The sequence below is a fragment of the Diachasmimorpha longicaudata genome, chromosome 1 (genome assembly GCF_034640455.1).
Source record: "Diachasmimorpha longicaudata isolate KC_UGA_2023 chromosome 1, iyDiaLong2, whole genome shotgun sequence".
Classification (NCBI taxonomy): Eukaryota; Metazoa; Arthropoda; class Insecta; order Hymenoptera; family Braconidae; genus Diachasmimorpha; species Diachasmimorpha longicaudata.
The window spans coordinates 6,066,302-6,082,526 of record NC_087225.1 but is presented as its reverse complement, the minus strand read 5'-3'; the positions used below and the strand labels follow the sequence as shown (position 1 = coordinate 6,082,526).

The 16,225-nt window shown below is 36.5% G+C and overlaps 2 protein-coding genes across 2 annotated transcripts in view; both read right to left on the bottom strand.

Annotated features, from left to right (window-relative positions):
• Positions 1–382: 382 nt before the first annotated feature.
• On the bottom strand, positions 383–10,037 carry Nima (Nimrod A). The gene is made up of 9 exons (XM_064133804.1): positions 8,863–10,037; positions 6,537–6,663; positions 5,692–5,833; positions 4,506–4,623; positions 3,722–3,984; positions 3,438–3,635; positions 2,444–2,704; positions 1,762–1,884; positions 383–1,095 (listed from the first exon to the last, which is right to left on the bottom strand). Exons 1-9 carry the CDS (start codon positions 8,970–8,972, stop codon positions 950–952), a joined length of 1,488 nt encoding a protein of 495 aa, XP_063989874.1. The 5' UTR covers positions 8,973–10,037; the 3' UTR covers positions 383–949.
• A 3,030-nt stretch (positions 10,038–13,067) lies between these two features.
• Positions 13,068–16,225, bottom strand: part of LOC135168701 (angiotensin-converting enzyme) — a 32,786-nt gene continuing 29,628 nt past the window's right edge. Inside the window, exon 13 of the mRNA XM_064133149.1 lies at positions 13,068–15,192. Within this exon, the coding sequence (XP_063989219.1) occupies positions 15,050–15,192 (143 nt within the window). The 3' untranslated portion in view covers positions 13,068–15,049. The remainder of the gene's footprint in view (positions 15,193–16,225) is intronic.

Sequence of the window (16,225 nt, the reverse complement as noted above, 5' to 3'; positions counted from 1 at the left end):
CAATTGATTCAGATTGAAAATATTGGGATAACTATTTGAAGAGAAAACTGAAATCGGTGGAGTACATTGCGACTTATTTCAACCATAATTTATGTACAAACGAGAATATCTGGTGCACTCCTTGTAATGGACCAATTTAAGTTAAGAGTTAATATGCAATTACAAAGCCTGTGACATTCTACATTCGAATGACGCAGATACTCGGAATTTTTCCATAGAATCAACGAAAACACTGTAATAGTCGTTAAGATTCTAATATAAATCCAATTGAATCTCCCAGTACATCCAGTTTTTCTACTATATTTCTCGCTCGTCTTATTCAATGACTCAATCTCATCACTCGGAGTGTGACAGTGCGTAGGAGCAAATGAGGTCAATGACGTATTTTAAAAAAATGTTTATTTATCATCATTTGTTATCGTACAAAAACCACTTATTCAGTATAAAAATAGTTGGGTTGAATTGAACGTCACAGGGAGAGATGAGCTTAACAGTTATTTCTTAAATCTGTGAATATCATCACAAGAGATCTTCTACGTCGCATATTACGCACTATTAAATTACATGAAATATAGACTCATATCAATTCTAGTAAAAACATGGCGTACGATTCTTTAAGTGTAAAATACGCTTAGGAAGACCTAAAAGACACTTTATTAGTGGGTAATTTCATTCGACAACACATAGTTTACACCCAGATTTTTAAACAATTGCTGTTTAAAAATTCTTATTAAGAAATCCCAATTGGAGGTGGCAATAAGCTCCATAGAAAAATTAAAATCTACTTTTTCTATTATAAACATAAATTAAAGTATTCGTAGAAGTTTAATAAAACATGCTAGAACTCCAAAAATAGGCGACATTTTTCCATAAATTATTTTCTTACTCCAACTAAATTAAATTCAATGACCACATATTTGACACGAACAATGAGTCTTTTGGTTTCATTCTACTTCAATAAATCATGATTGTTGTCCTCAAAATTGATACACTGCAAGGGGATCTCATCGTAGAGATGTTCAGTCTCAGCATCGTTGGGGGATCGTTGAAAGGTGCTGATAGCTGGGGGACGATCGTAATGTGCTTCCATAAGTTCTGTAATCCAAAGCATCCACTGAATACCAACTTAATCATGATATAAACCCGGACCTAAATTGTTTCCTTCTATGGCATAAGTGGTTCAAATCTATGTTAGTGAGCAATGGCAGGCTTCCAAGATCCTGGAGAAGGCGGCCACCTTTTTCCTCATTTCAAAACTTTCCAATATACTGATACTAATCTCAACGTTCATGTAAATCTGCAGGAAGCTACTGATACGTTACTTCCGGCTTCATTTCGTTGTTCCACTCCGAGCGTCTTTTTTTTATTCTTTGGTGGAGAATGATGAGAGGGATGGGTGGTTGGGGATTAAGTGACATTTCCGTGGTTAGGAAGGATAATGATCGTAATCGTGAACCTTTCGTGATGGGGATAATTAGGAGAAGACGGACGATATGCGTGAGGAATCGTACTTGAGGAGAATTTAGGGAGAGCTTCTTTGCATTTAAGGATATCGAACTCCTTTCACTTTTTTATGCATTTTCCTTTCATTTTTAATTGAACGTAGAACTACTATTCACGTTTTTAACATAACATTCTGTGATTTTATATAGTTATAATGGGTTGATAGAAAAAAATCGAAATTTAACTTCTTTAACCGGTTTGCAAAATATATTTAAATAATATATAATTTAAAAAATCCAATTCCCAATGTGAACTCACCTCTGACACTGTTAAAAAGTTGAATGTTTGGATATTGATTTGAATATGTTGACTCCCTTGTCATCATACTATTCGGCCTTGGAAGTGTCCTCGACCCTTGTGGAACAATACACCTGGGGGTCTCTGTAAAAAATAAATAATCAAACATGCATAAAAACTCTGTAACAATGTTCGTAAAATACGTCATGTCATCCTGTATATGACGTATGCAAAATGCCCATAGTTTCGAAATTCATTTTATTCCCTTGGGACGCATCAATTGAGAAATGGATTGTGTTATTGGTCCCATGGAAGACAACTGGGGGCTTATTACCGGATGCGTGTAATTTACCAATCATTCAGACAATCTTTTTTTCGTTGAGAGTCACTTCACACCGTCATTATCGATTGACCGAGGTCGATAGATGACGACAGAACAATAAAAAAAATTATTAATTCCGATGTGAAGATCGATAAATCCACCATTTGGAAAATAATATTTTTCGTGATGTAAAAAAGTGAAACTGATCTAGTTAAATGTCTTATTAACATTTTCTCAATAACTACTTACGAAACTACTTAATTCCAATGTCACAGTCTATATTTTATTCTACAGGGGTTATAAAAGGGGATAATACTTTCGGAAATCAATAAATTAGAAAATCAATACAATAAAATAAATAAAATACTATGAAGTTTATACCATAGTCACATGGAGTTAGTGTCCCACTACGATTTATTGTTGAGATTCTAGTGCTTCCTTTTTCACGAGGTAGTGCTGCTAACGTTGGAGCTGGCTTTTCGGCATCGTAAATTGAGAGACGAATAGTCTCGAATAGTTTTCTGCGTACGTGAAGTATTGCCAGTACAGCCAGTGTTGTTAAACCCAGGGATATTATTGAACCGATAACTACCGCAACAGCCACGTCCACAGTTAGGGGAACTGTATGACCTGATATGTGATCTAAAAGCAAATTTATCGATTTGGGAGTCTGTTGGTTGCTTGGTTCAAGCGATAAGTTATTCTCTAATTTAAACTGTTATCGATATGGTTAACCTTGACTTAGAATAAATCTAGCAGAGGGAGAAGTAAATGGAGATAATGAAAAGCGACTTTTACTGATTTTGAACTCAATGAGAATTCTATTCAAATTTCATTGAAAATTTCATTCATTTTTCTCTGTCGTTTTTATCAGCTTTTACGTAACTAAGGTGCGACGATTTCTTAATAAATAATTGATAGACAATGTCTACATTTTACTAGAACATCAGTTTACATATCTGTTCGTGATTACCGATTTTATTTTTGCTGAGCTTTTTAGACCCAGATTTTTCAAGCTTTTTCGCTGCGTTATAATGTCTCTGTTCGTTATCGTTTGTATTCAAATGCTCTTCCCTTCATCAATCGAAATAATAATTATCATTCTGTAGATTATTTCCCAACAAATTACGAATAATTCTCATTAATTAACTACCAATTTATTGATCAAGCGCAGGTGCTTATTTATTTGACACGAGTGATCGACTAATTAAATCAAATTCCAATTCTATATTCGTCACGATGTGAGGAGAGTGGTATCTTGGCACCGTTGAAGGTGCGTGAAATTTCACATTACTCGCCAGTAATGGATTTTTTAAAATTTTTATAATTTATCCATTACATTTGAATGAAAGTTTTTCAATTAAAGGTGGTATACCTGGGCTCATGTTTGGCGCAACAATGATTTTTTCTCTGTTCGAAGTTGCTTTAGCAACATGTACAACAGCAACAATTGGCCTTACTGTAGACTCCTCTGTCTCTGGTAAATGCACCTCATGGTATTCAGTAATTATCGTTGTCTCAACCGTGGAATCCAGGGCAATTTCGTTGCGGCTGTTGCTCGTTGCACTGTTATCTTTGAATATAAACAAAAAAGAGGATTGAATTATGAATGCAAACGCAGTTTGATATTGCATTAGCATTTGAGAAAGTATTATTCACTGGGTTTCATTGTTGTTGAATCAGAAAAATCATCAACTCGAGTGTTTTTCATCGTTGATGGTGGAGTTGCAGGAGTGGGTAATGGTGGAGCGGTGGTAAATGCCTGGAGTCCAGAGTGTGTCCAATTGCTCATCACTGGTGTGATCGATACTGAATCGACACAGTTTCCTGTCACATGATGACAGTTTCCGTTCAGATGCCCACAGGGACAATCTAGGGAGCAGTTTAACCCGTATTTTCCAGTCTCACAGGGCTCATTACAGCTGGAAATATTTTCATGATTTAAACTTTCATTGCAATGAGTAAAATGGGAATTGAAATTTAATTAACAGGATTCAAGTGGACCAGTCTTTTCACTTTAATGAGCTCAAGGAGAGGATGCATTTTGGTATTTACTTTTCCAAATTAATGACGCAATGTAACTTGTCAGAATAATTGTCGTATACTAATTGGTCTCGTTATGTGTGAACAATGTCATAACGAACCGATATTATGATTGAAAAAAATTTCGCAACGGAGAGTCTCCAAAAGACTTCAATAACTGAGAGTTTAAAGAAAAAATTGAAGTCAGTTCCAGAAAATAACGAAAAATAATTTTAAAAAGAGTTCTGGTAAGGATTCGAAATTATCAAAAATGTTATAAAAATTAAGAATAAGATAATCCAATAAGAAGAATAAATTTGTCTAAAGTAAAAATGATTAAAAATTAAGTTTGCCGTATTGGTGTCATTAGGAAGATCGAAGCTTTTCATATTCTAGTAGAAAAACCTATGAATGGGCTTACTTGGGACCTTTCCAGCCCTCTGGGCATTCACAGCGTCCAGTGATCCTATTGCAGATCTTGCCCTCCTCGCATTTACACACATGCATGCATAAAATACCCCATGTACCTTCTGGACACTCTATAGAAACCAAGAAATGATAGTTCAATGGTTAAGAAGTCACTGATTTAGATCGACGTCATATCTGTCTCATTCTCAGCAAAAGTTTTCACGTATTTCAAAAATACTGTTATATCACTAGAATAATGTAATTCTTATGGGGCTACTTTCGTCCAACCTAGAATAAAAACTAAGAATATATTAATTTTTGACAAACTTCGAGCTAAAAATGAGGTAATGATGACTCATGATATAGTTTTACAGAATGTTGACAGAACATATTGCTGACAAAAATGGTAATTTTTTATCAAAATACAAGGCTCCTTGGGCATGATTTCTCCGTGGCACATCCACCACTGTAAAATAAATCACGCAGCAGTGCCAAAACAAGTCGTAATGATAAACTTCCTGACGTCAGAGAGATGTTGCAGAGAACAACTCTCTTGTATTAATTTAATGGTTGAACATGGATGTACAAGTGAATTGGCAATTTCACCGAGGTCACATGCATGGGAATTTGATATAGACCAGTGGTAGTGCGTCACATCGTGCGCTCGGAACCCGCCGAACGATTTCATGCGTGAATGCACTTTCACGCCTGGATCATTCTCATTAATTATTATTGAGTTGAAGGGAGGGGTTTATGGTGTCATCACCGGGATCCTTAAGGTGATGATGTTTATGGTGAGTACGGGATTGTTTTCTGCGGAGTTTATTACTCAATGAAGTTGAGGAGTTTGGGAAAGTAATTGCGAAATTTTTGTCCCTCGATTGCAAGATTTCCGCGCTACTTTCCATATTTTTCGAAGACGTTCGTTAAATATGTCCCTAGCGCATGGTCCCATGTATTTGTCGGGGGGAAAACCTTCTGATGAATTGTTTAAAAAGGACAACAACAATCTCATTAACACAGATTTCGTTAGACGATTTTTTTTTACTGAAACTGACAAGTGACAAAAGCTGATCGAATCTTATCGATCGAGCCACATTCGCAATACTAAAATTTCCCTCTGCGATGTTCCCCAGGTGCCCACACTATTATTCCCTAAAAAATTGCGTCTGCGTATTGAATCATCATTTCTAACTCACCAACGTCGCAATGGGTTCCAATGAACCCTGGTTTGCAATCCAAAGCGATCACACATTTTTCAATATCAGTCCCATTGATCACCAATTTCTGCCGCGCATATCCATCGCAGCACTCCGAAACATTTCTCTGTCTCATCTCCTCCTAATGACAAAAACCAAAGCTAATGATCCCATATGAGCAGTAGAAAAAAATTCGAGCGTTCATGTCTGATTCTATCTTGCGTATTAACCAACTAATGAACCCAATTTTTTCCCAGATTGGTGACACAAGCGGTAACATTATTCGTAATCAGATACTTCGATCGTATAAAAGAAGAAGTTCTCCATCGAAAGTTGTGTCCAGTAAAGCCTTTCGCCTTACTCTCCATTTCTCTTTCACTCTACATGTTGCATATTTGTTTTAATCAATAAAATCACCGTGGTATGTAAATTACGAGCACCTGAGATGCAAAAAAGTCTCTATCCTCTGATAATTGACTGCCCACTTTGCTTAATTATTGATGTTTAGGGTAGGCTAATGGGGAAAAAAATTATTCGTGGCTAAGGATTCGATTAAGAATATAAGACTAACGTAACTATGAATGTATGCTAATCTCATGCCATCATCTCGGGATTATTTAATTAGCAGGGAAATAGTCAAATGCTCAAACCGTCACTTTCACTCTAATTACCGCAGCAAAAGATAGTCAATGTAATTTTACGTATTTTCATTTACTCTTATTCTTTTGGGTTCTGTCCAATAATGTCCAGTATTGGTGGCACCCACATGATACTAGATATCAGGAGAGATTGTGGCAATTGACAATGGCAGGAGGAATCAAAGAGGAACAGGTAACAATACCCACTTTTATTGTGTATCGAGTTCTCCATTCGGTGCGGGTTCTCCAGCACCTTGGTGGTATTGAAAGACACCAACCGGACGTCTGGACCTGCACCGGCTCTTGGTAAGACTCCCTCATGGTCGTTGTATAGCTGAAAATCAAATTTGTGGAAAGAATTGAGTAATTGTCATAGTGGTGCGGACTTCGATCAAGATTATTATCTGCGAATTGCAGGTGATTGTAAATGAAATTAAAAATGTCGGTCCTTTCGTATGCTTTTGCCTAAAGACTATTGGGTGATGAGTAAATAACGTTAAAAATGAAGGAATCGATCACAGATACGATGAAGTATCAATAATATCCGGTTTGTTAACCAGGCTGTGAATTACTGTCCGGTATGGAGAGGAGAAAGTGTAAACAAAAGATAATTGTACAGAGGGGAGACAATTATAATAATTAATAAATGAGCTGATCGAATGGGGACAGACCGATTACAGCCTTACTTTTATTTTACATAAAATTAATTACAAGGACGATTTTTTGCTTTAAGCAGGACAAAATTCCTGGGTAACAATACACATTTTCAACACACAAAAGTTATGAATGAATTCATGCAAACATGGATATAAATGCATTCTACCGGATGTCTTTACATTCTATGAATAGTCCAAAACTAGAAAGCAGCGATAAATGTAAAAATACCTCACTTGGAAACCGTTATATTTATAACAAGCTTTTGTAATAATTTTTTATAAATATTTCAACTCCGAAGCTATTCATAAAGTAATATTCAAATATGTTCCAGAGAATTTTGTGGAGTAAACCGCTTCTTCGTTGATGTAACCAAAATACAGTAAAAAAATTTATGACAATGCAAATAATTCTTATGATTTAATAGTAGTAATTTTTCCTATTTTGGCTTTCCGTTGGAGCAATAATAAATTGCGTTTAATTTTAATTCTCATCATAAAGTTCTATGCGGTATCTTCTCATAAATCTCTTCTTAATTTCGTATGAAATCGCAAATATGTTTCATAACTCAAACTTTCTCGCGAAATTATCTCGTTTATTTAGTAATTTCAGATAAATATTTGCGATGATAAATATAAAAATTCCATCAGCTAGAACGGAATATGTTGATGTGCCCCCGAAACTACTTATTCGACATAAAAACAGAGAGCAGCAATGACGTCACGTTTGATTTGAATAGTATTTGCATTGAACTGATTGAATCATTCACATGCACTTGTTGAAATGAAGTAGTTGAATAAGACTAGAAAGTCCGCAAGTGTCATTAATTGGATTGGTAATAATATTTGAATAGCATTGCGCAATTCAAGATCGCTGTGCGATAACACGTTTGAAAAATTTCGAGTAGGTTCATTTGATTCCCGTGACTTTTCTATTCCTCTGCCGCTGAGACTCAATGATGCCTTCAGAACAGTGCAGTTTAATCATGATACATCAACTATCCCGAGTACCAGTTGGCGCGTGAGGTTGAAAGACACTGGAGTACCCTTGAGCCTCTTTTCAATTCGACTCTCTTTGACGTTTGAAAGTCTCTAGTTTTTTTTTCTGCCTTGTTTTTAATACGTGGATATTTCGCAAATGCTTCCTGTGTTTTGAAATTTTTTTTTTGCATTCACGGCTTGAAAAATCACAGGAATTTATTGTTGTAATTTTTACGATATTCTTCGTTTTTCTGCGCAAATTTGTTCTTCTGATTTTCAATTAAAATTTTTGCACATGAGAGGGAGTGCTGTAATTGTTTAAACTTCCGAGCGATTGAACGTCTTTTCCATACATTGAAGCGAGATTTTATTTGCCTAAGAACGTAGAGTGAATTCAAAGGAATTAATTGTTTATTGTCCGCTCTATAGATTTTTAAAATGTTGATAATGGGCTAGGGTCTTCAATTTTTAGGAACAAATGTTATGTACGAATTGAACACTTCGATTCTCGCATCTCTTGTAAAAATAATAATAAGAATTTTGGACTCCAATTAACAATTCATCATTAGTTAGGTGATTTTCGGGTTTACGAGATAATATCGTGCATCACAGAAATTCCCGACAAAATTCTAAATCTATTTAGTCGCTCGACAAATTGAAATCCCAACCATCTAATTCATCTCCTAATGGATCGCTCCATTGTCCTCCACCTCCTCTAGACAAATGCACGTTTAAACTCCACAATTACCCAGCTGGAGTGCATCCGGGGTGAAGAAACTCGGATTCAATTTAGCAACAATAGATAAAACTGTTCAACCTCCCCAAGAGCCCTCAAAAGGAGCTCTATCCATAAAATCAATGACTATATCTGCGACTTATGCTAAATTGAAAATCCTCACTTTTCAACGCGATGGCATACGGCTCCGGTCAATGGCTCGCCAGCCACCGTCATTACCAGGACAAGGACGAGGACGAGGTCGCGCTGCTGAAGCGTCCAGGACAGCCCCATCTCACCGGAAACCCCTATCTGCACTTTTCGATAGACAATACCACTAAAAGCCGCACAATAATCCTGCACCACTAGCACTTCTCTTCCCTTCTTCCTCACAATTCCCCGCGATTCGAACTGAATTTTGATGCACCTCGTCCCCAGTGGACTTTACAACTCGATCATCGAAGAGGATCTGATTTGCAACTGAAGCCAAATGACATCGAATATGTTCAACACTCCGAGCTGAAACAAAGGCCGATGGTATTACGAACCATGGTATGCATCGTGTATCGTCTATCTTGAGTCAAATAAACACATCTACGTGCCAACGATTGCCACAGGAACCCTCTTTATCTTCAGTTCAGTGCGATCCAAGCGAATTTCCAAGTACAGAGTCATTTAAAAAATACCGTGACTCGTTTTCTTTGCAAATTATTTTCATTTGATTGATACAACAAGGCATTGAGACGCATTAGGATCTCATCGAACTCCAAAAAGGCCATTGCACTGAGCACTCTTCACTTTATTTAGAACACAGGAGAGACATTTGGAGTTATTGGGAGGAGTTTTCCGGTTTTACTTATTTTGGCATTCAATGAAGAATTTCATGACGACATTTCTGCACAAATGGAAGAGAATCGGACGGTATTTTTCACAGTGATTGCGCGAATCTTGTCACGCGTGTCTGTGTAGAGTACAACTGGACTGATGGATGTGACAGTTTTATTGGAGAAGGAATTTTTTTCCTTATATATTCAATATAATGACGACTGCATTCCTTCCGAGGTCGATGGTGTTATCACCAGCTCTGGAACACTTTCTTGGGTGTCGTGATGATTAGGGGGCACTTGGTTACGTCACTGGTTTTATGCGGTTGATGTTTTGGAGATTTGGAGGCGAAGGATTTGTTGAGGGGTGGGCTGGCGGTTTTTTTTGGGGTAAACTGGGATTTTTAACCTCATGCGGTTTTGAAACGTGCCTCCAGGGCACTATTGGACACTAGTAGGCACTTGTGGCACAATGAACTCCGACCCTTTCCGACTCTGGTGTTCGTCCCCACTCGTGGACCGTGACGTTCATTCATCTCATTCGTTGGGAAATTAAAAGATCCGAATGGTTTCAAACATCCAGGGTGTGGATTCCTGAGTGTACGTATGAGTTGTTGGGTTTGTGCATCTGAACTGAGTCGTAGTGGAAGAAGTACATCTTTTTCGGCTCGTTTGAAGTCTCTTTAGAAGGATAAATGTTGCTGATTGATTCTTATGCGAAGAAATTATGTAACATTTTAATAGAATTTTTCTTAATCATATTTCGTTTCGAATATTTCCCTCCGTATAAATGAAGCTTTCCAAAAGCTCATTTTTCTTTCACCTCAATTGCATTACAATCTTTATATTAAAATGTTACCGCACATCTCTTCATTGACATCACCATCACTTCCTATGAACCGATACTTCCTCTTGGGATGATTATTCAACGCGGATACCCATTCGGAAATATTAATAATCTAATATCGATACGTAATGTGTATTACCCATTGGGCTGTCACTCTACCTATCCTGACTCATGTATCTATATATATAGATATATACTCATAAATGCTGGTCGTTGATTTCGATTATTAGGGTATCATGCACGTTCCCAACGCTGTAAACATATTATCCATCAGGTCTTATCATTCTGTTCATTTACTACTGACGGAAACAATCAGGACGATTCACGATATTAATGAATGAATATCTGCAAATATATCCCAATTCCCCAATTCAACCCACAGCCCACTGAGGTCATAAACACAGACCCTTACATTGAGCCCTTATTAATTTTACGAAGCATTTTTTTTGCCTCAAGAGTCTCAAGGACACTTCAGTTCTATTTAATTCTCACACAGGCATCATCTGTTCCAGCCACTCCTGTAGCTGAGAAAAAGCTAACGTGAATGTCAAGTTTTCATGGAGAATATGTATCACAATTTCGTAATGCTCTTGACGTTATTACTGACTGACTTAAAGCTGAGTCGCGTGACGCTGAATTACGGTATCTGTTGTTTCATAGGCAAAATATAATGGCCAATAATTTCAACAGCTCGTATATACTTAGCGATTATCCTGGTTTTATCATTATTAACTGGGGTAATTTGCTTCAGAGTTGATCCTTTTTTCTCGTTCCCATGAGGCCGATATTGATTTCCTTTGGAGATTGAAATGGAAATCTATTATGCGTCATCATACATACTCTCGCTTTCGTCCATTATCTCACAACCTTCACCCATTAACGTGAGATGCTTTCCCTGGGAAGGTGACGTGAAATTGTAATTTTATGGGAATAAATAGTTTTTGTAATTCATCACGCCTGTCTCAAAATAGGGGGATCGTTGCATAATTCACATTTTTCGGTTTTTTCAAGATTTTTTGAGATGTGGAGCGACTTTCACTTTATATAATGGGTGGATGGACTGCCCTATCTGTACATTTATCTTTTTTCTGCAAGGTGTTGGCGGAGATTGTTCTTATTAATTTGTTTTTTGTTGAATTCAATTTAGAGAGGTACAGTTGATAATCATTTCTATTTTAAAGTATGACATGCATAAAATAGGTGAATTCGAAATCGTAGCGCTTTCTCCCTGAAATTTGATTTGTTGTTTTCAATTATATCAGTAAAAAATTGAACAATTTTTTCAAGCCATTATTCAATAGTTATTGATACGAAAAATTAAGAAATGTTGGATTTCCTTAGGAAGATTCTGGAGGTCACATTTTCCAAATTTTTGAAGTCCTTTTACTTCTTCTGCATTTATTAAAACCAGAATAAATACTCTCAATATTAATAGCTCCGGAGATTTGAATTTTTCTCAAGAATGACATTAAAATATTTATTACACAATTTGCAGTACCATTGCAATGTAACTTGGATAGAATTTCTGAGAAAACTCCTTACGTTTTTCTAACGGTTTTTCGATACAGTACATAGAGCCATCAGGAGGAAAAAATGTGAGAACTCTTGGAATCGTTAGTTACCAGTAATTAAATATAATTTTTGCAATTGTTTTTCTGACCGAATGATTCAAAGAATTTCTTACTGAATGCAAAATAGCCTCATTTCCTCAATTGACGAAAAAAAAATAGTTAAGCACGATTGTTTTCTTTTCTCGGCTCCATATAATGACGTGTTCGGTGATGCTGGGATAATTAAGAGAGTCGGCCAGCTGTGAAGCTGATCTCCCACGATTCACTGGTTCCTCCTGGGGGAGGCCCCCCGATTCCAGTGTCGAAGGCTAACCGTTTTAACTATTCCTCTTCTCCACTTTCGCCTCCTCCATTTTTTTTCTTCCACTTTAGTCTCTGTCGTCTAGTACTCGTTTGATCCAGACCGGAATTTCAATCGATGCCCAGTGACCGTACATCACTCGACCTTTGTTCTTTTTTCCCCACTTGTTTATTCCAATGCCGATCGGGGCTGATTTGACTTCCGGGAAGAATGTACATTCGAACAGCGTTTTGTTGCCCATTTAATCGGTTGGAGAATCATTTGGGACAGGTCCGGGTGCAGAAAATTGAATTGTGATTCAATGGTCATCGATATTTGGAGTTAATACTGATTCTAAGAGGAAATATCAGCTTTGATCAGACATCGGTATAGTCGTGAATCTTTCGAATAGATAAATTTAGAATAATTAAAATGTCATGTTCATATATTATTTAAATATTATATCAATTTATATTAGGATTGATTCTTGTCAATCGCCCGATAATTTATGTATTTTCCATTTCGATTTAAAATTCAAAACAAAATTGGAAAATTATGCAGTTTCCACTGGTGGAAACAGATTGAACCGTTTGCCTAGGAGCTATTCGTCTTTCAGGATTTACTGAAATATCGATCAGTATAGAAATATATTATCCGTTCAACAGTGAAGCGAGATAAAAAATAAACAACGCGAAAGTGCCTCTATATTTCAGCTCTCCCATGTCAATAGTAAAAACCACATAAACTAGGAAAAATAGGTAACGGAATCATGGCACATGTCTGTGTCCCGTTGCATTTTTTTTTCATTTTATATTTGATAAAACGTGATTGATGGCTCCTAAAAATAAAAGCTCTGACAACCCAGGGTTTTTTCTTTGTTACATAATTTATTAACGTACAATAATTACAATAAAAAACACCATGAGAGTCCGTTTTGCTCGGGAATGACAAGGTCAATATTTCTGTTCTTTCATTAACTAGATAGAGAGATTGAGTGAGTAAACAGTCTTAATATTAATCTTAAGTGATACAAAAAATACACAGGGAATGGTAACCCTCAATTATATACATTCCACATAAATTATTGATTTCATTTGATATTTTATATGCAGTTAAAGGCTATTGAGAAAATGAAATTATCCAACGTATTGAAAGGAAAATAGTGTGTCTGCAAATTCCGATGATTTATTTATTACATAAATATTTGCAAAAGTTTCTCTATGTATTTATTCACTACTGACATTTTTTTCTTTCCTATATACAATGCACATTTCTCCAATATGTGATTACAATGCCTCTCCTATCATCCGCAAAATTGCATGTTACAGATCCATTAGTGTGTGATCATAGGAGGCAGTTGATAGTATTCTAGTGACATAATAATTTTGTGCAAAACATTATGAAACATTAAAACCACAATTTACAGAAGAGTCGGATCTGATACGCCGTTGAACATTTCAATTTACACATTAATTATCAACGGTCTGTGTGGGATAATTTCAGGGTAATAAAAGTAATTGAGTTACTGATTCTTGCAAATTATAAAATACATATTTGATAAAAAATTAATATATTAGAGGGAGAGAGTCTGGTGCTAGCGTTCAAATATTCTTGAAAATTAATTAAGTCCACGGAATGAGATTTTTCATGTTCCTAATATACGAGTGATTATAGCTTTATTGAGTGCACCATCAAATAAGTGATGACGTGATGAAAAGAAATAGGGTCACTATATCTTAGAAATGAATCGGTTTAGAGAAAAAAAGGGAAGTGTATTTACTTCCTCTAAATTCTACGCATGTATTTTTTAGTATTTTCGAAGTGAAGATAAATTGTTTCTGTAAGAAGTTCTATGAGTCGCAGGAGGAATTTCTTCGAATTCCACTCGACTCTTTTCATTTGAAAAATATTTTCACCTTAACAATAATGCAATTTATTTTGCAAATATTTTAAAAATATAAATTCCTCAACTAATAATGTTCTTCACACAGCGGAAGCTCTACAAATTAGTTGTCCAAGGTAATTCTACAGAAACTAGTATGCAGGAATCAATTGAAATATCTTCTACATAAGAAGTTCTAAAAAAATTCTAAAAAAAATAAAGATCTGCTTCCAAAAATTTCCATCCTCTCCAATCAATATCTCCGACATCTCCTTTTCCCACCTCCAAATCGTTGTCACCCAAAGCCACTACAGCAAAATTATTATCCTATTTTCGGACTATCTCCCCTACCACTTGATCCCCTCAGAGATTTTCCAAAAAGCTTGAATTACCTCTCAGCCATTAGCACATTTCCCCCTTAAATTTTCACGACACCGTACATTAAACGGAGAAAGTTGGAAAAAAATGTTTAAAAAATCCAAAGAAAGACGGACTCTCGAGGGATATAGCCTGTTCATTGTTTCGCGTCGTGAGGTTTCGCGGAAAGTGTTCCGTAAAAAAAAATAAAAGTGAATTGAGAGTTCCAGTGAGGACGTTACTGGTCTACCTCAATTGCGTAACTTCTCTTGGACGAACCAGTTTATGTGAAACGTTGCGCATCGTTACATGTTTTACATTGTCGAGAAACTTGCGGATATGAGGTTTTGGGAAAGTTGAAAAAAATGTTTTTTTTTTTAAAGAAATTGGAGATATCAAAGCCATTACCACGACACAGGATCAGTGGTACCATTGGCACGTGCCCACGTACCATTAATCGTTCAATTCCTTAAATGGATTTTTATTTCGTATGGGTAGCATCACTCGGTCACGAATTAATGACAAATATCGAGGACAGGGTGAATAGAAATCATCGAAAAGAATGAATGTCTGATTTTTTTTGTGCCTTTTAAAACACGAAACGCTGGCTTCAGAATACAAACACAATCGAGAGAAGGAGGAGAATGGCAGTGACGCTTGATATGCCCCAGGAGTTGGCTGAATTGTAGTAGAAACCACTTCCATACACCTGGAGTCCAGCCGTCTCAATGCTTCGCTTGCAGTAGTCACCGTCTGTAAAATCAATACCCTCAATTAGTAGCTATACTTACGTGATGCAACACTCGAAAGATAAATTATAGTCGGGTTATTTGCCTTATCCAACGCTATGAACGTGGAGAATTAGTCTTCGATTAGTTATGACTGTGGGTATTTTGGGAAGGCTGTGCTTGCCCAGAATTTATGGAGAGACCCTTGATGGAAAATTATGCTATCTGTACAAGGTCTTCAAATATTGTGCTCTCGGTCTATTGAGTTCAGGGATGTTGAGGAAAAAATGAAGGGGGAGGGACATTTAGGGCAGTTTATCACAATGAATTTTTTCGAGTGATTTTTTGTTTAATTACTCTCTAAATGACTAAATTTTTTTGCAATGACGAAAAGGCGTTTGATTGAACTGAACAAATTTCCGCAGAAAATAAATCAATCAATAGACAATATACATGAGTTTTCTATCGAATTCGCAATATTTGTCCATCAAATTTTCTCGTCTGTTTTATTGAATCCCTCGAAAAGTCGCGACAACATCTCCATCGATAAATTTCCACCACTATAAATCAATCTTCACCCGTTCAACTGCACCCAACTCATTTGCCTCATTATCCACGACCATAAGCACGGAAAATTAGTCCTCGATTACTGATGCCTGTTCCCATTGTACCAACAGCCAACGTAATACCGGAAAAAAAAATGAAAATCAATAAAGAAAATAAAAAGATCGGTGTAATCTCGGTGTGGGTGTCCTGCAACAAAAGGGGGAGGGGGTGGGTGTAAGTCAGATCAAGTTAAGTGTGTCGTGAGACCAAACAAAGAGCAACGAGGCATGGAAACGAGAGCGAACAGACGTCGAACGTGTGTCACGATTCTCAGACTGTACTGATCTCTTCTAGACTGTTCTATGCCTCTATTTATCCGGATCTCCTCCAGGCCTTCTCCAAACTTTTTTCATGCACTTTTTTTTCGTTAATTCATTCTCCCTGATTCCCTTCTCCCTTCGCCAAGAACCGTTTGGTTCATTTGAAAATAGTTTGCCGGTGGTATGCCACCT

Coding starts and splice junctions, on each gene's coding strand:
- Nima (XM_064133804.1), bottom strand. CDS start 8,972: ATGGGGCTGTCCTGGACGCTTCAGCAGCGCGACCTCGTCCTCGTCCTT. Junction 5,834..6,536: donor GAACTCGATACACAATAAAA/GTGGGTATTGTT, acceptor TTTTGTCATTAG/GAGGAGATGAGACAGAGAAA. Junction 4,624..5,691: donor TGGAACCCATTGCGACGTTG/GTGAGTTAGAAA, acceptor TGGTTTCTATAG/AGTGTCCAGAAGGTACATGG.